Below are 22,604 nucleotides of genomic sequence, written 5' to 3' on the forward strand. Positions count from 1 at the left end.
ACGAGAATAAAGAAAAAAAGAAAAAAGAAAATTTTAATGCAGCGAGAGAATCAGTCAATGACTTTCAATTCTAATCGTTCCTTTTAGCTCAGCATACCTTCATTTGACAATTTGGAAATTTCTCGGTGGACTCCAGAGTCAGGCAGTGCACCGACACTGCTACACAACAACATTGAAATGTCAACTCACTTGATGCTGAGACACAGCGACGTCATAAATGTTTAGGAGCTTCAAAATTGTCTTGAAATGTGAACGAACATACTTAGCTGTCGTCTCCTTGACGTTTTCCCCAGAACACATGATCACATCAGTCTCTGTGTATCTAAAGAGAAAGCTAAGGAAAAAAAGCTTTAAAAAGTGAATAAATAAATAAAACAAAACAAAAAACCCAAACCACAACACTGTAAGAATGTAATGTATTTATATTTCTATTTGGTGATTTATTATTTAATATGATACAAAAAATACCGAGGCGATTTCAACAAAATCCAGAGCTTTTTTTTTTCACTTATTTTTCCCCCTCAAGATTCATAATAATGATGAGTCGTAAATTCAGAATTCCATGAAGGTATACAATTGGGTTCTGATAGGAAGTAATATTGTTTGGCCTTGGTGGTGGTCTGTGATCTATTGATTGCCAATTTTGGTAGCCCTATTTTGAGCCACGAATCTTATTTGCGCACTTAAAATGGACCCTGCAAATCTCACCATGAAGCAGCAGAACTACTTGAATTAGGTTATTAAAAATGTATAAAAAAATCATACTGAAAGTTGGCTTAACAATATAATAAAATAACTGGAAAACAAATATTTAAAAAGTTGCTAAAGTATAAAACTAAAATCAAAAGGAGTTCTTTGAAGCATTAAATAATGAATAAATTATTAATAAAGTCAAAATTGCATTCCCCAGAAAATTATTGTTGTGTATTATTTTCTCACTTTAGTAACTTTTTCAAATTATGTAATGATTTTCATTACATAATTATAATAAAACAGCGTAATATCATTTTTTTCCCAATCGATTTCTTTATCTTCTTTTACCTTGATTTGTTGTTTTATAGTGACGTGTGTGATAAGTTACTAAATATCGTTTATTGCCCTAAAAGGGTTTAAAGGAGATTTTCAAGATGATGTGACTGACTTAGGAGCAAATGTGAATTTGTATTACCGGTACACGTTTCAGGATATTACTTAACTATTAAAAATATTGTTCCCTTCATTTTATTAATAGCGCTTGTCCTCGTTAGAGTCGCAGGTGAGCTCGAGACTATCCCAGCTGACTTCAAGCGAGAGGCGCCAATCACAGTTAAAAGCGCTCCTTTAAGATTGAAAAGATACTGGGCTCGGCCGTACTCTAAGGTGTCGTCTCCATCAACGTCGAGGTCTGCGTCGCTGTCCCGACCCTCTTTAGACGTGCTGCTCACCAACATTGAACCTGACGACACACGGACATGTTCATACTGTGAGGCACCTCTGAACAAGAGGGAACTGTCCCATTCTGATCTCCCTTCAAAAAAGACTGAGGGCAGTAATTCAAGCAAAAAGTGCTTATTGTACTTGATGTTTTTTTTTTTTAAGTATTATATATTATACTACATCATCCTTCTTCCGAACAGATTTGTTTCTTTTTGTATTGAAATGTATAAGTTATCCATGCATCCATTCTCTATAGAGCTTGTTCTCTTTAGGGTCACGAGTGAGCTGGAGCCTATCCCAGCTGATTTTGCACTAGAGTCGGGGTACACCCTTGACTGGTCGCCAGTCAATCTCCAGGCATGTATATCAAATCAAATCAAATGTTATTTATATAGCACTTTTCATACATTAAAAATGCAACACAAAGTACAGAGATAAAAACAGACAATTAAAATTGCAACACCCCTCTGATCCCCACATATACTGTAAAGACAGACACACCCATACAAGCGCACACACACCCACACGTACACACAAAGACACAGCTGATATTGACTAATAATGTAGAGACATGACAAGGCACTGAGGATCCAGGTGAGGCGAGACAACCTGTGGGAGCCATACACACCGAGATACGTCACAGCCTGCAACCACAGAGGATGAAACCACAGAGAACACCACGACCGGGGTCACATTGTGCAGAGCCCCCCAGCCCCCGGCTCCGGGGAAACTGCAGAATGACATCCCCGCGAGTAGACCGAACACACCTCCCAGCATGGAGGCTCCCATGAGGAGACAATTGAGTTAAACATAAAAAAGACTAAAAGACAATAGGACAGGATAAAAACTGAAGGGCAACAGAAGATACAATAAAATAGGATAAAACATAAATAAATAGAGGAACGAATAAAAGAATGAGTAGATAAATGTCTAACTAAATATTTAAGAAATCAGTTAAAAGGTAAATAAGAATCAGTTAAATCAGCTTAACCAAACGGGTGAGTCTTGAGCCTCTTTTTAAAAGTCGCTGCATTCCTGATGCCCTCTGGCAGGCTGTTCCAGAGGTGTGGGCCATAATAGCTGAAATGCAGCCTCTGTAGGTTTTTGTTCTAGCTCTGGGAACAATTAATAGGCCACTGCCAGAGGACCGCAGGACCCGTGAGACTTGATATGATAAAAACGTATCAGATAGATTCGATGGCCCATTAAGACATTCAAAAACGAGTAAAATAACCTTAAAAACTATCCTGAAACACGAGTAGCCAATGCAGTGAATTGGCCCTGTGGCATCAGGAAACACGGGTGTGTATCATCTGCGTAACTATGGAACCTGATGCAGAATCTCCTCCATGCAGCTCGGCAAGGTCTGAGGAGGATGATTGGTGTAATACCACCACCATGGCCAGTGAACGTATCCATATCACTGGCAGAAGCCCAGTATATCTGCTCAACAACCTCAACTACTCCTACACAGATTCAAGACCAACAACTCCACCCAGCTTGCCAAGACCAGCTCTCAGCTCAGGCCTGCTGACCACCTTATCACATTCTACACCAAGCATGTGGTGAGGGCCCTCAATAGGACAAAAATGAACATTACACTTGGCGCCGACAACATCAGTGGCTGGGCTCTCAAACACTGTGGTGACCTCAGCCCAGTTGCCCTCACCTTCCACGTGATGAAAGCCACGGAGAGTGTCGTTAAACAGAACAATGAGCAAATCTCTCCCAGAGCAGTTCACAGCTTGATCCCCTCCAATTTGCATACCAGGTAGGCAGAGCAACACAACAACGGTTCCTCTCTGAGCACATGTGCCATGTTTTTCACCTACATGACTCAAAGTGTACCCACTTACAGATCAGATGGTAGTACAACACTGGCCATATGTCATACTGTGACTACAGTGAGCAAAACCTTTAAGCACCCTCTATGTAAGTAACGTTAGTGTTGGGGAAGTTCTTTTTCTACGCAAAATAGTTCAAAATAAGTTCAGTTCAGCGTTCCAAAAATGAACTACTTCAGTTCATAGTTCATAATTTTCGAAATTTCGAACCAAATTCACCGTTCCAAAAATGAAACAGTTCATATTTTTTTTTTCTTCTTAATATGTTTCTGACGAGTTATTACCCTCAAAATACTGGCATTTAATTTCCCCATGTTGCCACCCGTTTAGTCCACACTAGTAGCCAGCTGCAGCTTCCACTCTGCAATCTCAAAAACATGAGGAAAAACCTGTTGCTTGAATGGTCTTTTTTTTAATGAGGAATTAAAACAAAAACAGGGCTTTTGTCCTTAATGTGCAAACAAAAACACACAACAGAGTGTGACAGGAAAGATGGTGAACGGACATTGATAACTTTGCATTCCTTGGAGTTCTGGCTGACTATATGAACAAAATATTTGATCTGATCTATTCTTCTATTCTAAATTCTATTTTATGACAGTGCGATCGTACAGCGTTTTAACTACAGCATTCTGATAAAAAAAAATAATGAAAAACAATATAGAGAAATTACGCAGTGTCCCTGAACGCACCTCGGGCACTGACCAGCTGCGATGTAAGCATGAATGGCGGAAGCTGCTGCACTGAATCGGTTGCCAAATACAGTGTTTATGATAAACGAAGATGCCGAATATGACGACTGAGCCCCGGCTGGCTGAACACACTATATATGAGCCCTCAGCCCCCGACATATGAAGGCTCATATATAGTGTGTTCAGCTGCGGCTCAGACGTCACATTAGGCGTCTTGGGCGGTGAGAAAGGTCTGTGTTACAACCTTACATGTCACGGGTGCTCGCCTTGTATTTTCACTATGAAATAATACCACACACTCTTTTGCACTTTTCTTATCAATTAAGCTTTGCCCTTCTTGCGCCACCAACAAAGCTTTGCGTCACTTCCGCCTTTTCGGTGACGACGTTGTCACGTCCGTGCATCCGTTGAGCACAGCAAACAATCTGCGAGTCGCAGTTTTGCTTTTCAATGTGTTTTATGAGGCGTGAAATGCGAATTTTGACTTGCAAATAGCGATGCGAGACCACTTAATTCGAGCCTTCGAGAGCTAGCTGCAGCTGTCGCTACCACTGTCCATCGGGTCACCAGTTGAGACAGAAAACATCTTTGTTGACCACCTGACCTGAGGTTCTCTTCCAACACAGAGGTGATCATGGGGAAGAGCCACTAGAGGATGTACAGTACATCCTGAGGAAGCGGAACTCCTTCTCTGTCAGCAACAATATCCTACTGACATTCTTTTAGGCCTTCATCGAGCCTGTCACGTCATTCCCGATGGTCTGCTGATAACAGTCCATCACCCTACAGGATAAGAACTGCCTACACAGCATAGTCAAGGTGTGCTCCCAGATAACTGGACTTCCCACTCGCTCCCTGATTAATATTTCTGAGCAACAGGCAGCGGCAAGACTGCCCGGATCCTGAAGGACCTCTCCCACGCTCTCTTCCCAGCTGTCATCCGGTCAGAGGCTACGGTGGCCTGCCTGCAAGATCCAGCTTTGTCCCCCAGGCTCGTCCTCCTCCTGAACTCTCAGAATTCTGACTTCCAGTCGTACTTATTTCTATTCCTGGCCTTATTGATTGATTGATAGATTGTGTGATTGATCATTGTAAACTTGTATCAATAACTGTGCCGCTCTGTGCTCCCTTAAACTTTTCTATATCTGAATCAGAATATATCCACTAGTCCACAGGGCTACCTTGCAAAGGTTATAATTTGGGAAAAAAAATGAAAAATGTTTTTAATGTCTTTTTGTCTCTACAAAGAGAACAGCATGTCCTTTAAACAGGCGTGTGTTCGGTATATCTGTCTTGTGACAAAACTGCATGTCAGAGTCTGTCGTAGCGTGGATGCTAACCTTTTAGGCATGCTGTTCCTCTGTAATGTGGACTGAAAAGTTCAGTGCTTTTTCAACAACTGCCACTCAGTCACGTTATTACTGCCCAATGCACACCATCACACACACACGCGCGTGCACGCGTCTACCTTTGAACCTTCCAACTAGCGACATCATCTGTATCTTCCTCCTTTCGTTCCACTCATCCTCTGATGGTGTCGTGTCTGCAGGGACCTCCTAAACAAATGCACACACACACACACACACAAAGAAAAGCATATTTACACACACACACAACACTCACCAGGATGATTGTCTTTATATTTCCAGTAGCCTCTGGGAGCCTTTTCATGACAAGTGAAGTGTTTTCACATGAATACACGCTGACGTGACAGTGATCCTGATGCAGCATGGACAAAGGCAGCCAGCGGTGTCCTATAACATTCTCGGCGTGCTGATATTTGTATATCCAGTGACAATAAAAATGTCACGATGGATGGTTTCATTTCTTTTACTTGATAGGGGGGAAAAAAGATCAACTCAACCATACCTGACCATCCTCTGGTTTCCTCCGCTTCAGTTTGTTGATCCTGACTGAGGACACATGCCAAAGACAAAGTTTAAGGCACATTGACTGCTGTCATAAATTCTTATTGATATTCATAATTTGATTCATTTAAATCACAATATTTAGTGGTTCATCTGGTTTGGGATAATTCACACATTTTAAATCGTGCCTTTACATGGTTCAATTACATTATTTTACCTAAAAAGAATAACTTTTTCCACATAAGGCATCCACTAAAGAAGCTAGCTTCTTAGAACAGTTAAAAAGAAGTGTGATTTTATTTTTGAATGAAAACTAGGTACTGATTTTTTATTTTTTTAATAATTGTGTAAATCTGTGTGAATGTACAAACATCAAGAATGTATTGTGAATTTAAAATGAAAAACATCCCCGTAAATGTATACAATGTATCGCAGTCTTCAACAAAGCAATGTCTTTTTTGTGTGTGTTTTTTTTTGTCCTGTTTGGCTGTTAGCTCAAGCAGAAAGGAGGATATGTATCATTTTATGAATTTGAATGACCTTATAGTGCATTGTCGTCTTTTCCTAGAGAACGTTATCTTATTGGTAAGATTACCTCACACACAGATCCTGAAACGAAATATTACCTGTACATACAGTAAGAGCTTGAAAAGACTTGTAGACTAAAATGACGGTGTATCACTGCAACCCCACTTTCCTCCGTGATATAAAAGTTAACATGGCAGAACACCAGCAGCTCCTCGTTCCCCATTGGGACCTCACTGACTGCAGATAGCGAGCAAGGGACATTAAGTTTTAGGGCCCCTTAATTCCTGCATGACTGTGGCTCCTGACAGTGGGGTGACAAAGGGTGGTGGTGGTGCGCACTGACACACACACACGCACACACTGGGGCATGTGGCCGTGACCCCGAGTGCCGCCATGCCAGCAAATATAATGAGGGTTAAAGAGGTGCTCATAGATGAGGAAGAGCTCATCAAAACAGGAAAGAAGAGGAGAGAAGGAAAGTGAGAGGTTGATTAATCAACAGGGCACAGTCAAACACACACACTCACACACTCTCTTCTTCCTCTGACGTGGATTTAGAAAGTCATTATGGCGTCCTGTTATAAACCCAATAAAGGCTAACAGACCTCGACAGCAATGGCAGTTTGAAGAGTCAGTTAGAAGCTGAATAAACTGCAGTCCTTCGATGTGGGAATTATTCCTTCAATTCATTTATTATCACTATTTTGGGCGTACATGGGTTTTATGCCATGGATATGGATTAAAGCCAGATTGTGATGTGTTGATTCTGAATGAGTAAGAAATGACAGAGAAAATTATATACTGTATATTTGAAGGAAAATGTAAGAAATTGGGATTATCTTCATATTAAACTGTGTGTGAATGCCTATCTGTGACATACCTAATAAAATAGTACACACAATATTTCACTTTATATGGACACACATAAAAACGCCCCAACATAATATTTTAAGGTGAATTATTTCTTATGATGTAATAAATGCATATTATAGTTATTGTCTATTGTTAAAGATCTCTTTGAATTAGTATCATCAATTTTATTTTTAAAAGATATTTTGTTTTATCATTGAGGACTAATCAAGAAGGTATTATTCTTAAGGTCAATTATTTATTGTATGATATAATCATTAATAATAATTGTATTATATAATATACTAGAACTAAGAACTAAGTTTTTCAAACAGCACAAATTTGAATTTGACCCCAAAAGGCTTGAACAAATTAAATTTGAAGGAACTCAGGCAATTGACATGACCAACGCTAAGACACCAGAGCCCCTGTTTGCACATTCCTGCTGTGCTACAGACCTTAACTTAGTGGCCCTAACCATCCTCGACCACTACATGGCTTTCAGCATAGCCTACCTTCTCTATCGAAACTCCAATGCTTGCCTGAGGTCTTCCAGTGGAAAGGAATGGCTGAGCCTGAAAATGACCCAGATCAAATTGTGCAGGAGGTCCCCCCACTGACCGAACAGATTCCGGGACCTCCTCGCTTCCTCTTTTACTCAGGCTAAGGTTTCTTTCCTTTGCCCAGACTAGAACCCCTGTCTTTCACCTCTTCTTTTGGTTTGCTACTTGAATAGGTTTCACACCTAATAGTAGAATTTTTGTTTTCTTTTTTCGCGAGGAAGGAGCTGGGCTGAAATGTTTTCTTTTTTTCTTCTCCTCCTCTTTTCCTATTTCTGGAGAACGCTACAAGGACTCTCCGTTAATGCTCATGTTAGCTTTTTCCCTTTTTTGTTCAAGTGTGCAATCTCTTGACCTCACCACATAGATACACCTACATTGACATCTATATTCACATATAGACACACACCTTGAGTAAGATGTTGTCATTGACAACCGTGATAGCTGTAAAGGGGGGCGCTAATCTTGTACTCTGGTAACTGCATTGCTGTGTGTACCTGCCAACCTGTGCCACCTTCCAAGGGGTTGTCGCCTGGACCCGCCATCGAGCCGACGAAAAGGGGGATATTTAGCAGAAATGTTCCCCGCAACCTGAGGTGTCACAGTGACTCCCCCACGACTTGATAAACTGCTTTCTTCCAAGCGGCCCAGCTGTGAGACTACCACTAAGAGGATGCCTGGCGTACTTCAAGAGGACCAACCCTAAACTAATTAATATCTTCCCTAGAAATCTGAACTCCCAAGCATCAAAGGCCCCCAAATTTTTTCACCGGACCATTTTTCTTTTAATAGGAACAATTGCTGGGACAAGGCGACACTCGCTGGTGTCGAAAGGAACTGCAAAGCCAAACCGTGGACTCTCATTTGATCTTTAACCAAAGAAGAATTTCTGCTCTGATATTTTATAAACTCTGCCGAATGATTCCAAATGTATGCCTTAATGTCTGTGTCAGTGTGTCAACTTTACAAGCGCAGCTGTGAGATTTTGAGAACTGTTTGTCTTGATTTGACTCCAAGCAGCATGAAATGTGATTTGAACCATAAGCAGTTGATTTACCAAGACTAAAGTATAAACAGTCATTCTATAGGCTTGACCTTTGAGTAGAGAATACAAAGTTGGGACTATTTTATATTAATACATGATTTTAAACCCATTTTATCGGTCAAAATTGTAGACTAGATTCAAGCTGATGGGTGTGGTCTTGTCCTCTTTGAAGAGGCACCCTGGGTATTTAACCCCAGACCGCTGCCAGCAATTCTTCTTGGTTCTTCGCTCTTGCTCCCTGGGTCTTGCTATATATATATATATATATATATATCCACACACACACACAGTGGGGCAAAACAGTATTTAGTCAGCCACCAATTGTGCAAGGTCTCCCACTTAAAAAGATGAGAGAGGCCTGTAATTATTTTATCACAGGTATACCTCACCTATGAGAGACAAAATGAGGTGAAAAAATCCAGAAAATCACACATCTATGAGCAAATTATGGTGGAAAATAAGTATTTGGTCAATAACAAAAGTTCATCTCAATACTTTGTTATATACCCTTTGTTGGCAATGACAGAGGTCAAACGTTTTCTCTAAGTCTTCACAAGGTTTTCACACACTGTAGCTGGTATTTCGTCCCATTCCTCCATGCAGATCTCCTCGAGAGCAGTGATGTTTTGGGGCTGTCGCTGGGCAACACAGACCTTCAACACCCTCCAAAGATTTTCTATGGGGTTAAGATCTGGAGACTGGCTAGGCCACTGCAGGACCTTGAAATGCTTCTTATGAAGCCACTCCTTCGTTGTGTTTGGGATCATTGTAATGCTGAAAGACGCAGCCACGTTTTATCTTCAATGCCCTTGCTGATGGAAGGAGGTTTTCACTCAAAATGCCACGATACATGGCTCCATTCATTCTTTCCTTTACATGGATCAGTTGTCCTGGTCCCTTTGCAGAAAAAGCCCCAAAGCATGATGTCTCCACCCCCGTGCTTCACAGTAGGTATGAGGTTCTTTGGATGCAGTTGAGTTTTTACCAAAAAGTTCTATTTTGGGTTCATCTGACCATAAGACATTCTCCCAACCCTCTTCTGGATCATCCGAATGCTCTCTAGCAAACTTCAGACGGGCCTGGACATGTACTGTCGTAAGCAGGGGGACACGTCCTTTGTAACTTTGGTCCCAGGACTCTGCAGGTCATTCACGGTCCTCCCGTGTGGATCTGGGATTTTTGCTCACCGTTCTTGTGATCATTTTGACCCCACGGGGTGAGCTCTTGCGTGGAGCCCCAGATCGAGGGAGATTATCAGTGGTCTTGTATGTCTTTCATTTTCTAATAATTGCTCCCACATTTGATTTCTTCACACCAAGTAGCTTACCTATTGCAGATTCAGTCTTCCCAGTCTGGCGCAGGTCTACAATTTTGTTTCTGGTGTCCTTTGACAGCTCTCTGGTCTTGGCCATAGTGGAGTTTGGAGTGTGACTGTTTGATGTTGTGGACTGGTGTCTTTTATACTGATAATGAGTTCAAACAGGTGCCATTAAAACAGGTAACGCGTGGAGGACAGAGGAGCCTCTTAAAGAAGAAGTTACAGGTCTGTGAGAGCCAGAAATCCTGCTTGTTTGTAGGTGACCAAATACTTATTTTCCACCATAATTTGCTGATAAATTCTTTAAAAATCAGACAGTGTGATTTTCTGGATTTGTTGTTTCATTCTCTCTCTCATATGGGAGATATACCTATGATGAAAATTACAAGCCTCATTAAGCACAATTGGTGGCTGACTAAATACTTTTTTGCCCCACTGTATTATCTATCTATCTATCTATCTATCTATCTATCTATCTATCTATCTATCTATCTATCTATCTATCTATCTATCTATCTATCTATCTATCTATATCCCCTAATAACACATTTTATTTTTCTATTGTCTAAGTGTGCTTCCAGTTTGCATCTGTGTTGTGTCTTACCAGCTTGTGTGCAGTCTAGTTGGGCTCCTGCGCTGTGGGAGCGTAATGGGGCCGATTTGACATAGCACCTGCACCAGCAGAGGTCGTCGACTGTTAACATATCAAGAGGTCAAAAGTGAAAGGTTAATAACTCCTCTGCTCGTGTGGGCGCTAGGCCGGTTGAGGGTGGCGTGTGGGGAAATGGGCTGATGTGTGCATGCAACACAACACAACAAAAAGGGAAGATGACTGTATATTAAGATAAGCCATCTCCGTGCAGAGCTGTGAGTCTCTCACTCACTACTCGTTTTTATTGGTCAGCAGCAATGAGACAAAGTATTTGCTTTCGTGAGCATGCATCATCAACATACCGTTTAGTCTTGTGTGTCTATTGGCCCGCACACGCAGAAATGTCTGTATCAAAGAAAAATAACAATGTGTCAAAATATATGGCTCATTGTACTTACATGCATAATTCACAGTTGACAAAATAGCAATATGTTTTGAGTCGAATGTTAAGAGTTAAAGATTTGAGCAGCACGGTGGTCTAGAAATAAGCGCCTATGCACCACAGTTCTGAAATCCAGGGTTTGAATCTCAGCTCATGCCTGTCCGGGTGTAGCGTTTGCATGCTCTCTGTTTATCGTTATTTTTTTAACTGCACCTTTCTCACATAGTCCCCCAAAATGGCAAAGACTCTAAATTGTCCATAGGTTGGAATGTGAGTGTGAATGGTTGTTTGTCTACATATGCACTGTGAATCGTGACCCATTCAGGGTGGAACCCGCCTCTCATCTAAAGTCAGCTGATAAAAGTCCAGCTCACCCTCGATCCTAATGAGGAAATGCACTATAGAAAATGCATGAATGTCTGGAGTTATCGTTGTGGACGGCACGGTGGATGAGTGATTAGCATGTATACCTCACAGTTCTGAGAATCGGGGATTGAATCTCAGATGCGGCCTTTCCGTGTGGAGGTTGCATGTTTTCCCTGCACTTGTAAGGGTATTCTCTGGCTACTCCAGCTTCCTCCCACATTCAAAAACATGAATGTTAGGTTCACTGAAGACTCGATTTGTCCATAAGGATAAATTTGAGTGTGAGTTTTTGTTTGTCTATATGTAAATGTCCTAAGAGATTTTTAATCTCAACGAGGTTTTCCTGGCTAAATAAAGGTTAAATGGAAAAAAAAAAACATTGTTGGAGGAAAAAAGGAAGACTTTTTTGTCAATTTTGTACTATTTTACTTTTGTATCAAAATGATATTAATTTGGAGTAAAACAAATATGCACAGTTAAAAAAAGAACAGCAATTTGGACAGGAGAGGAAGTGTGAGCTCATTGTGACATCTGCATCTGATTTAATCTATTTCCTTACACAGTTACTCTGTTAGGAGCGAAGGGACCGGTACCACTGATGAACATATTACTTGTGAGTGTTGGCTGCAGCGTGTGATCAACTCGGAGCCCATAAAACTGCTGAGTCACTGGCACCACATCAAGACCAGCAACAATGTTTATGATGTCGCTAAGTACTAGCTGAGCAACCTTTGTGTTTGTGTGCGTGTGTGTGTGTGTGTGTTAATGAACATAACATGTGGCTGCAACGCCTGCAAAAATCAATGAACCTTCTTGGCTTTACACTTGCTGGCCACAAAATTAGGTATTCCTGAATCTAATGAGATCCAATAAAAGCGCTAAATTAAAAAAAAAAAAAAAAAAGAGAAAGAAAAATAATTACTGTCAGAGAGGTACAAATTCAACAATATATTCATTACTGTGATTTGTAATTCATAGTGGTGTAGTACTGCAAAGCATCATGTTGCTAAAAATTTTTCCCTCTCATTGTGCAAAACAAACATTCAAACACCATATTATATAGACCTGTACCTAATATTGTGATAGGGAAATAAAAAACAACAACATTTTTGTGGTAATTAAATATGACTGTGGGCAGCAAGTTGGCCTTAGTAGTTAGCATGTCTGCCTCACAGTTCAGAGGTTCGGGGTTCAAATCTTGACTGGTTTTCATCTTCTCCCCATGCTTATGTGGGTTTTGTCCGAGTACTTCTTCCTTACATTCCAATAACGTGCGTGTTAGGTTCATTTGAAGACTAACTTGTCTATAGGTGTGAATTTGAGAGTGAATGGTTGTTTGTCTATTTGTGCCCAATTGGCTGGTTACTGGTCCAAGGTGTACCTCGCCTCTCACCCAAAGTCAGCTGGGCTAGGCTTCAACTCACCTGCCATCCTAATGAGAGCTATAGAAAATCGATGGTCTAAAATCCGATTGTGATGAGTTAAAAGTTTACCTGATATCGGTCAGAGTGGATGTCGTCAGCCAATTGAGGGGGTGAGGCTGGAGACGCTCCTTCGCGTTTGATGTGCAGAGAAAATGAAAGAGACTAAAAAATAAGGAGCGAAAGGAGTCAGAGAAGGGATGAGGAGCAACGGATTAAATGCAAATCATGAAGGTATCATATAAGTGTGTTTACCTTTGGCGTCCTCATGAGGTGGTCGTGCTGCATCGAAGTGACGCTTGTGAGAAGAAAGGTAAATAATACATGAGCACACATGTAAACAATATGAAACACACAAACGCTGTAAAACAAACACAATATGGTTCTATAAACATCAGCTAGCCAGCTTTATCTTGTCTAAATTTGCATGTATGTGTGTTTGTAACCAACCCCCTTTCACATCTTTTCACTCGATCTATCTCACACACAGGGACACATGTACATGGTTTATATATATATATATATATATATATATATATATATATATATATATATATATATACATACAAACAGTGAGAGAGAGCGAGAGAGAGAGAGGGAGACACACACACATATATACACATACAGTGTCCCTGCGGGGTAAGTTAAATTTGAGACCATTACCGTCCACCAAGTGGTCTTTAAGCAGATTTGGAGTGTAATGTCTTTATTGGCGAGATCCTTCTTCTGGTCAAAGCTTCTGTGGAGTGTCTGTGTCTGTGTGTGTGTGTGTGTGTGTGTGTGTGTATGTGTGTGTGTGTGTGTGCGTGTGTATGTGTGCGCGTGTTCACAAGTGGCTCTTCCTATGTGTAGCAAGCACGTTAGCCTCCAAGCATCTATTAGTGGGACATTATTTGGCCGTCTATGATTTGTTACCTGGAGGCTGCAGTCTGCAATATGAAATATGTAGGGAACAATGAGGCAACTTGTAAACATTACACACAAGTGACAGAAGATGGGACATACCACTTGAGGAAACTACCAGGGTTGGAGGCTACTGTTCGAGATACTGCTTGCGTAAAATTATCAGGACAACATAATATGACAAACAATGCTGGAAATCATGATATTGTTTGGTGGCGGGGCCGTAGGCGCAGAATGGCAGCCACGCTAATGTCAGAATGCCCCAGGGAAGCTGTGGCTACACAAGTAGCTTACCACCACCAGATGTGACTGTCGAGTGAATGAATAATGTGTGCAAATGTAAAGCGTCTTTGAGTGCCTAGAAAAGTGATATCGAAGGCTACATTCACATTGCAGGGCATGACGCCCAATTCAGATTTCTTTGTTCAATCTGATCTTTTTATGTAGTCATTCACATTACAAAAACAAATTTGACTTGAACCGTAGACGGAATGCAGCCCCACGCGGCGGTCTCGTCATGACGCATTTGTGGCAATTTCAAGGATTTTGTACAACCGGAGCCAACATTTTCTTATATTTCCCAGTTGTAAAGCATTTTCTTTTCTCCACTAACTGTTTTCTGCTGCTTCTTCCCCCTATGCCGTTTTGCGGCGTGTCTGTTTTGTCAAACAATTGTGACTGTTGTCACCTTTTGATGCCGAGTACGTTGGATGAGCATGCCGCGACCTCCCACATTGCACTTGCGTCGGTTACATATCCGATTTTATATCCACATATGAAAGAGGCCTGGGTCGGCTATGAAAAAAAATCTGAATTGTACTGTTCACCTTGACATAAAAAAATTAGATCCATGTCACATTGGGAAAAAAAAAAACAGAATTGACCTGCTGTGTGAACATAGCCTCAGTGTAATACATTATTATTGTTATTATTATTACTGGAGCTTGCAAACATTGATATTCTGAGAGGTTTTGAAGCAATATCTGATCATATTGTGGTACCTGATTTGAATCTGACTAAGTTTGGCTAATTCCTGCTCCATGTGCTCTTTCAGCTCCCCTGGTCGCAGAACGCTCTGACACACTGGACACACTGGAGCCCCGGCATCGTACAGCACCTTCACCTTGCCACCTGCACAAATTCAAGAGTTAAGTTCGAGCCATGCAATGTGGAACACAGTGGGAGCATAATAGTTGTTCATGAACATCCTCCACCAAGTAGGGCGTCTCAAAAATGTAAATAAACATGTAAATAAACAAGCAATGTGTGCTTAGAAATGTGCTCACCCAGTACTACTGACAATAAAACAGTTAAAATAATCATTTTTTTAAAAACTTAATGCAAAATGGAAAGCAATTGTATCTATGTTCTAACTGTTTAAATCTAATTTAGATGGCTTATTATAGATGGGTGTTGTGGCAGGAAATGTACTGAACAAAATTGCAAAAAGCTAAATGGGATTATTATTCAATAGAAATATTTTAAACACCTTGTTGCGACTTGTGATTGTTTTTTTTAATTGTGTTATATTCCACCGAATATAGGTCAAAATAATATTTATATTTGATGTATGGTCAATTACAGGTTGTTGCTACTGTTGAGATGTTCAGACAACAATACTTCCCCTGTGTGGTTTTCTGTTTTCTGTTGACCGAAGTATACTAATTACAGATAGTGGCAGAGACTCGGCTACACACATACTCACACACCTACATACACACAAACAAGCATGCACACGCACACTGCAGTGTCCCTGCCATCAGTGTGTCGACATCATAGGCTGTCAATAGGAACATTACCCAGGAGGCCCACTCGGCCCATTGGGCACCACTGATGGATTACTGCCATCAGCAGCCAGCTGGGATCCCAAGTAGCTCCACTATATCAAGATTTTACCTAGTAGATGAGGTGATTTACTCCTGAAAGCCATCAATCACCGAGCGCGAGGAGGCAAGACGCACCTAATTTTCTGTTTCCGTAAAGAGGTGAAAAAGCCAATGGCTTTGCAGGTTATAATTTTTAAACTACGTAGATTATAACAAGCAGGTATGGATAGTTTTGTGGATAGGGAGCACCTGATTATCCATCCAAAATCTATTCGTAAGAGGCATCCTGTGACATCAACAGCCACTTGTGCCCCCTTAATGCGCAGCTAAATAGGACAAAATGCCCTCGAAATAAAACACAGGGTGGGAAACAGAAAGTGGTGTCCTTGGGAGAGTGACAGTTCTCCTTGTGTCACCGCCTCCCCCATCACACCTTTTTTGCATCCCCTTGTGGAAGCCGAAATGACTTTTCCCGACACGCATCGAACGTTCCTGCGCTTGCTGCGCTCTGCCGCCCGCAACATGTCGGCATCAGTAAACAATGAAATTTTGGCGCTGAAATTGAATTTATAACCACATTACCTCAACAGATAACGTCTCTGAAAGGCGCCACGATAAGAGCAATGGGATTTGATTTTCAGGTGTTTTATTGGTCCACTTTTGGGATTCCACTCCTCAAACCCCCTCCAGTTGTAGCCTCACCCTGCATCCGTCACCTCTGATCCATACTAACATCAGATTAAATGTGCATTTTGTTGGAGTGTGTTTGCTGAGTCGATGCTTGTGCTGCGAAAGTGACAGTAGCTGGTTCACGAGCACTTTTTTACACGTTTCCAAACGCATTGCCCCTGCCCACATAAATGTTGTCAGGTTCAGTCAGGCTCAGACCCTCTTCAGCCTGGGGGGTCTCAGACACACAACAACGGGGGTGTTGTAAAACCTGCTTGTGGGCCTTGTAAACTGTTCCCTCACTACAGCAACCAGCTCGGATGGATTGCTGGCGCGCTATTGTTGGGTCTTGCCCAGTTTGAAGGGCCTATCATCTAATGGCTTCACTGTGTGAGTGTCTCTGATTGTTTCCTTTCTCTTTCCTAGAGGTGTCTCGCCAGTTCAGGACCTCCTTTCTTGGCTGTCTAGTATACAGTGTGTCCTTCATTTGTTCACTTCAAGTGTCATTCCTAGAAACATAATGTGTGTCACAAAGAAACATCTTCATTTTCTACTGTGTTGTAGCACCTTATAGATTTAACTGCAAAAAAAAAGATGCATTCCAGAACACTGAGAAGAGGCAGTGTAATTTCAAGCCTAACAAGCAAAAAACATGGCTGGCGATGGTGATAAATAAGGGTGTTGTCTAGATTAATTGTCATTATGCAGAAAGCACAGTCGATTGATGAATTGAGCGTTAAAATTCATGTCGATTGTGTGGAACGGATGGTTGGGTAATCCAGTATTCAAGCAAGTGAGGCGAAATCGAGCGAACTACTTCGCTGCAACCGAGGAGTTGGTGATTGCTGTCGCAAGAAGTACATGAAATCTACAGAAGTTGAGCAACATCCATGCAGACCTCCGCTAAGCCATAACATCTCCGGGCAGCATTATTGTGCTCAATACAACACAGGAATCAAAACAGTGGTTTAAAACATTCTGAGATTATTCAATCCCATTAAATATAATATTTTTAAAATAACAGTTAAGGAAATATATACCAGGTACTAGGTGACATTCACAAATAACATAATGCAAAAAAGAAAGAGCGACTTATCCTAACAGCGCCCTTTATGAAGAACTCGTTATGCTATTGTTCGTATTTTAGTATGACCAGTAAATACAGATACAGAAGATTTTAAATTTGACTTCTGTAGTAAGAACTCCGATCAACATTGCACTGAACTTCTCCTGGTTGAAGGTTTGAAATTGAGTTTTCTGGAATGCTTCTAAACACTACGATTAAAAAGGAAAATGAGATCAGACCCAGCCACAGATCAGAATTTACACTGTGACACAATGTAATAAAGTACATCTTTGATACTACATTCTTTTCCCCTTGTAAAGCTGAAAGTGTGAAGCAGGTCACAGCTGCAAAATGTCCAGTACTCAGCCTTGCAGCAACAAGATCAAAATCCCTCTAAAAAAAAAAATCCTCAAAACATCACGTACCCACCCCTGAGGGCCTTGGTAATGGCCGATGCCAGCGCCCATATGACGGCTGCCACTTCAGCAGATGCAGATGGAGCAGAGATGCCTAACGTGACCTTTAGTGAATGCCACATCACATCAGGCTGGGATGTCACCCGCTGACATTATGCCAGGGCATGAAAAGGCTGTTCTGCAGGGAAAGACATTGTGACGAACAACCCAAAACCCACCGGCCCCTTCCCCCCTATTCCTCCTGGCGACAAACCTGTGGACGCGGTATAATTTTGATTGATGTGACACGGAACAGAAAGCTTTGAATGGCAGGAGACACGCGAGCAAACATCCTGTTGAGGACACGGTGCTTACTTTGCGCGAGTTGGGTTTTTCACTGCCGATAAACTGCTGAGACAAGTCAGTGCAACCGGCACCATTTTCCCAATCATCAAACAATTCCTTAAGCACATCAGAAAGTCCTCTATAAAACAGTAACAAGCACAGACTCTATATGTGCAGTGGGCATGCAGAGATTTGGGTGGGGGAAGGGGAGGGAGTGCAGTTTTAACGCCTGGTCTCTAACTCTGCGCTGGTTGGTAAGTAAGCAAGGCCTTGGCACACTTTCAGAGGAGATGGAGGCCTATAAAAGCCACTGGCTCCCGACACACCTGTGCCACACCCTACGAGACTGCCTGCTTCCAATTTAAAAGCATCATGCAGGATATTAGTCAGTACTTTTTGCCGTCTGAGGTAGATCTACGCTCCACAGAGGGGGGGAGGGGGCTACGCAAGCCGCCGTTTGTTTTTTATTGGGGAAATAATGGCCTATTGAGAGGTTTGGTATTTAATGAGCAACATAATAGGCCCTGTAGTAACACATCTGCTACCAGCTCACTCATTTCCTCCACTTTCAAAGCAGCTTTGAAACACGACGTGCCTTTGACACAGTATTTCAAGATATCTGCGCTTGTGATGATAGCGCTGTCACAAGCGTGAACAAAGAAAAAGAAATCCTTCTGCAAGGCTTGACCTCAGATCGCCTCTATCTGTCCAATCTAATTCCAGCATCCTTCAAAAATATCCCTCCGACTGAGCAATCAATTGTATTTCATGTGTTAAAGACACTGGCCACAATCACAGCAACCTTTGCCCCTTGCACAAATCAATGCATCGTTAGATCGCTAATGATGATTCAATGACTAATAAGATCTGTATCAACCTCTTGTAGAACATTGATTGGCCTTTGTCCTCACTAGTTCTTTGGGATTTACGTCGAGCTGCCACATGTGATGGGAGGGAACAGCTGCAAGTCCTGGGGAATCAGTTGATGAAAAAGCTCCTGCTGGGAATGGACAGGAATCCTAAACCTAAAATGGACTCATTCTGAAGCACCTCAGGCTAAATCCCTTTTTCTCTCCTGACCTACAGATCAATGGACATAACCTCTCTGACCACAGGTCAATCAGCACACAACCCCAAATTTATCTCAGTCTTCCTCTTGCCCTTTCTCTCTCTCATCTTCTCCATTTGTCACCACAATTGTTCAATCAGGTGCGGGTGTGGCCCAGCATGCATGAGTCCAATCATGCCGTTGATGGAGAGTGGACTGGGTAGCTGCTGGACTCTGCGGCCACGTTTCCCTTCCCAAGACCGGAGGGCGAAGGATCGAACGCTGCCTCCGCTCTGTTCCAGCCAATCAATCTGGCCCTCATTGAGATGCATGGCTCAATGATCTGTGATAGTGAATTACAGATTGGAGTGAGCTAGTGCAAGTCAGGAGCTGTCCTCGGCCATTTGCGTGATATAAAGCTACTTATGTGCTCACTCACAGCAAATCTACACATCAGCTTGAAGACTTTTTCTCATGTAATTACATCAGATTTAAAAACATTAGAATAATAACCAGAAAACTGCAACAGTCAACAATTCGCAAAAACATTTGCTATTCTAACATTGGACTCAAAATCCTTGCATATCAGTAAATAGCCCTGTTTCACAAAGGACAACATTGGAAGACAAAAAGACCAGCTTCGATTAAGAAAAGGCCTCGTTTCATTGCCATTGTAGCAAGTGAGTGCCTGATGCTGTCAACCAGTCAACAGCATGTCTGTCGCACTGCCCTTTAGATTTTGTACCACTGCGGCTTGTACCCCAAACAAAGGGTCACAAAAAGCAATACTGTGCAGATCAATAATTCCAGCATCCTTCAGAACTTTTGTCAGCAGAAAAACCAAAGACCGAACTTTCTTGCTTGGTGGAAATGTAGCTTATGCCAGTGGGGGTCTTGGTAATCATTGTGACCAGGAGAAAGCTGAAAATACTCATGTATTATTAGTATTATTATCTCGCACCTATTTATATCATTAAAGAATCATCTTTTATTTCATTTTTGTTGACAAAAGTAAACAGGGGAAAAAAAAAATGTAATCTTAGAATTACAACCCAAACAAAGTAAACGAGATGCTTTTAAAGCGATTTCAATTGCTTTTAACATGCTCCCTTATTTCTACACTATATGTCCTTACTGATCTGCAACCTGATGGAGACGTCATGTACATCTGAATCAAACATCTGTTTCTAGTAATTTCATTCTTCTTCCTGAAACATTTTTTTTAGCCCGTGAGATGTAATAGACCTTTTACTAGGGGCACGAAAATGCCAAATTCAGCCTTTCGCCAATCCTTTTGCCGTGCCGTCAGTCTGACAGGATCAAGAAAGCCGGCGAGTGCAGAAAAGGATAGAGCAGTTCACCGGTGGCTTGTCACTCATTCTGATGCCATCAGCCTGCACTCACTCTGAAATATACTGTCACATTGTATCACAGTGCCAGCTTTTGAATCTTGTCTCAACACAATGAATCCATCAGTTGCCATATTTTGTTTGAGCGAAAAGAAAGTTGTAATTCACTGCTTTTCAGTTTCCATGTTCCTATTAAGGTGGCATTTCTTCCTCCTGTGTAGCATTCCTAGAAACCACTTTTAAAAAATGTAGTAAAGTTTATCCTTAGTTTACGTGTACGGTGCTTATGTGTTGGATATGATTGGTCCTTAAGGCATGTGGCAGACAAAACAATAATTTTTTGAAAGTGTGTGCCATTTTCAAAACTTTAAGTTAATACAACACCGTTTTAACCTAAATAAAAAGATTTTGAAAAATGTTTCACTTCAACCATTCATTTTGTAATTTTGGAACTTGAAAATGAAAATGAACATGCTATATTTTCCATTAAAACACAGAAAAGGGTTAGTGTAGGCATTTGTAGGAAAAGAACAACACAACAGTGCTTGTAACGTATTAATTACATAAATCATACTCAACAAACCAATACATGCAAACAAAGGGTATTCAAAAGATTTGACAATGTTGTTATATGCAAGCTTTCAAACTTTTCAAAAACCTCTGGATTTTTTTTTTAACAAATCTGTAAATGCACCATGATGTATCCTTGAAAGATGCGTCCCAGTCATCTGGCAGTTTGATCCAACTGAAACAAATCCCTCACACAACAGAAATCTTTGCTTTCGCCTCACACACACAGCTAACCCTCATACAACGTGTAGTGCAGGTGAAGATATTTGAAATCAAGACGCAGCACTTCACAGGTAAGTTGAAAGCTCCTTAAAACCACCAGAGTAAAAAGACAAATAAAACTGCCTTAGATAGTACAAGAGAATGTAACCACAAAAAGGCCCGCATATGTCCCTCCCGTCAGAACCTTTCAGAATTTCAGAACAGTGTCGTTTACCACCCCGCGACTGTTTTCAAGCCTTTCGGCCTCATTGGAAGACATGATTACAGATAAGCCACCAGTGGGCTCGTCCCTTCACCGCCTCACCGGATAACATCCGATACTCTCCAAAACAGTGTTGACTGCTGCTGGTACCTCGAGAGAACATGCACCTGGCACTCTGTGATGCACCTGTGTTTGGGTTAGTCACACTTCCTAAAGGATGCTATTGTGTCTGCCTGGATGAGCAAACACTTCCAGTAAGATACAGTATATATTTTACAGGATGTGATTGAGAGTCATGAGGGGGATTTAAACTGCTGATCAACAGTGTTGAGATGACAGCTGATCTTGTATCACTCCAGATTTAACAACACATAGCTAGATATTGTGTCCCAAAAAAATAAATAAAATTAATAAAAATAAAAACCGCTGCTGTCCAGTGAATTTTTTTCCCCTGAAAAACAACCAAAATAATTGTGTTCTGATTTAATTAAAGCTCGCAAAAATTGGAGCTACAGTACCTACTTTTTAAAGGACACGCAGATGAGTGGTCAGCAAGTTTGTTTCCAAAACATGCATGTTAGGTTAACTGAAGGCTCTAAATTGTCTCACGTGTGAATGGTTGTTTGTCTATAGGTGCTCTGGCGACCAGTCCAAGGTTTACCCTGCCTCTTGCACAAAGTCAGCTGGGATAGGTTCCAGCTTTAGAAAATGGATGGATAGATGCTTTTCAAAGGACAACAGATCATTCTTGTTGAATGCTTGAGTTTGTTTTTTTAACAAATTCAACCTCACACCAAGAAAAAAAAAAAGTGGTTTGCTCGTGACACATCAGTTCTTACTTTTTTCAGTAAAATTACTTCTCATCAATATTGACCATGAAAAGTGAGATTAAGGACAGATAAGCACTGATGTCATTGGAAAGGTCAGCACTTAAAAGCGTACAATCAGATGTCTTTAGTTGTTAATTTTGGCATCTGCACATGCAGGTTGTTTAATGTATTCCATGAAAGTAAGATATGTGTCATAGACATATGTACATGGAAATAGACAGTCAAAAAAATTGGATAT

The 22,604-nt window shown here is 41.3% G+C and overlaps 1 protein-coding gene across 6 annotated transcripts in view; it reads right to left on the bottom strand.

Annotated features, from left to right (window-relative positions):
• rnf220b (ring finger protein 220b) overlaps positions 1-22,604 on the bottom strand; it is a 39,876-nt gene that overhangs the window by 2,547 nt on the left and 14,725 nt on the right. For 4 of the 6 annotated variants that reach the window (XM_061779180.1, XM_061779175.1, XM_061779176.1 and 1 more), the window contains 10 exons: positions 14,846-14,975; positions 13,197-13,239; positions 13,014-13,106; positions 11,075-11,117; positions 10,725-10,814; positions 5,822-5,865; positions 5,421-5,508; positions 1,339-1,435; positions 263-322; positions 98-159 (listed from right to left, as the gene is read on the bottom strand). In XM_061779180.1, the coding sequence (XP_061635164.1) occupies positions 98-159; positions 263-322; positions 1,339-1,435; positions 5,421-5,508; positions 5,822-5,865; positions 10,725-10,814; positions 11,075-11,117; positions 13,014-13,106; positions 13,197-13,239; positions 14,846-14,975 (750 nt within the window). The remainder of the gene's footprint in view (positions 1-97; positions 160-262; positions 323-1,338; positions 1,436-5,420; positions 5,509-5,821; positions 5,866-10,724; positions 10,815-11,074; positions 11,118-13,013; positions 13,107-13,196; positions 13,240-14,845; positions 14,976-22,604) is intronic. The other 2 variants (XM_061779181.1, XM_061779178.1) reach the window with 1 other exon arrangement.

Source organism: Phyllopteryx taeniolatus, chromosome 7, assembly GCF_024500385.1.
Source record: "Phyllopteryx taeniolatus isolate TA_2022b chromosome 7, UOR_Ptae_1.2, whole genome shotgun sequence".
Lineage (NCBI taxonomy): Eukaryota > Metazoa > Chordata > Actinopteri > Syngnathiformes > Syngnathidae > Phyllopteryx > Phyllopteryx taeniolatus.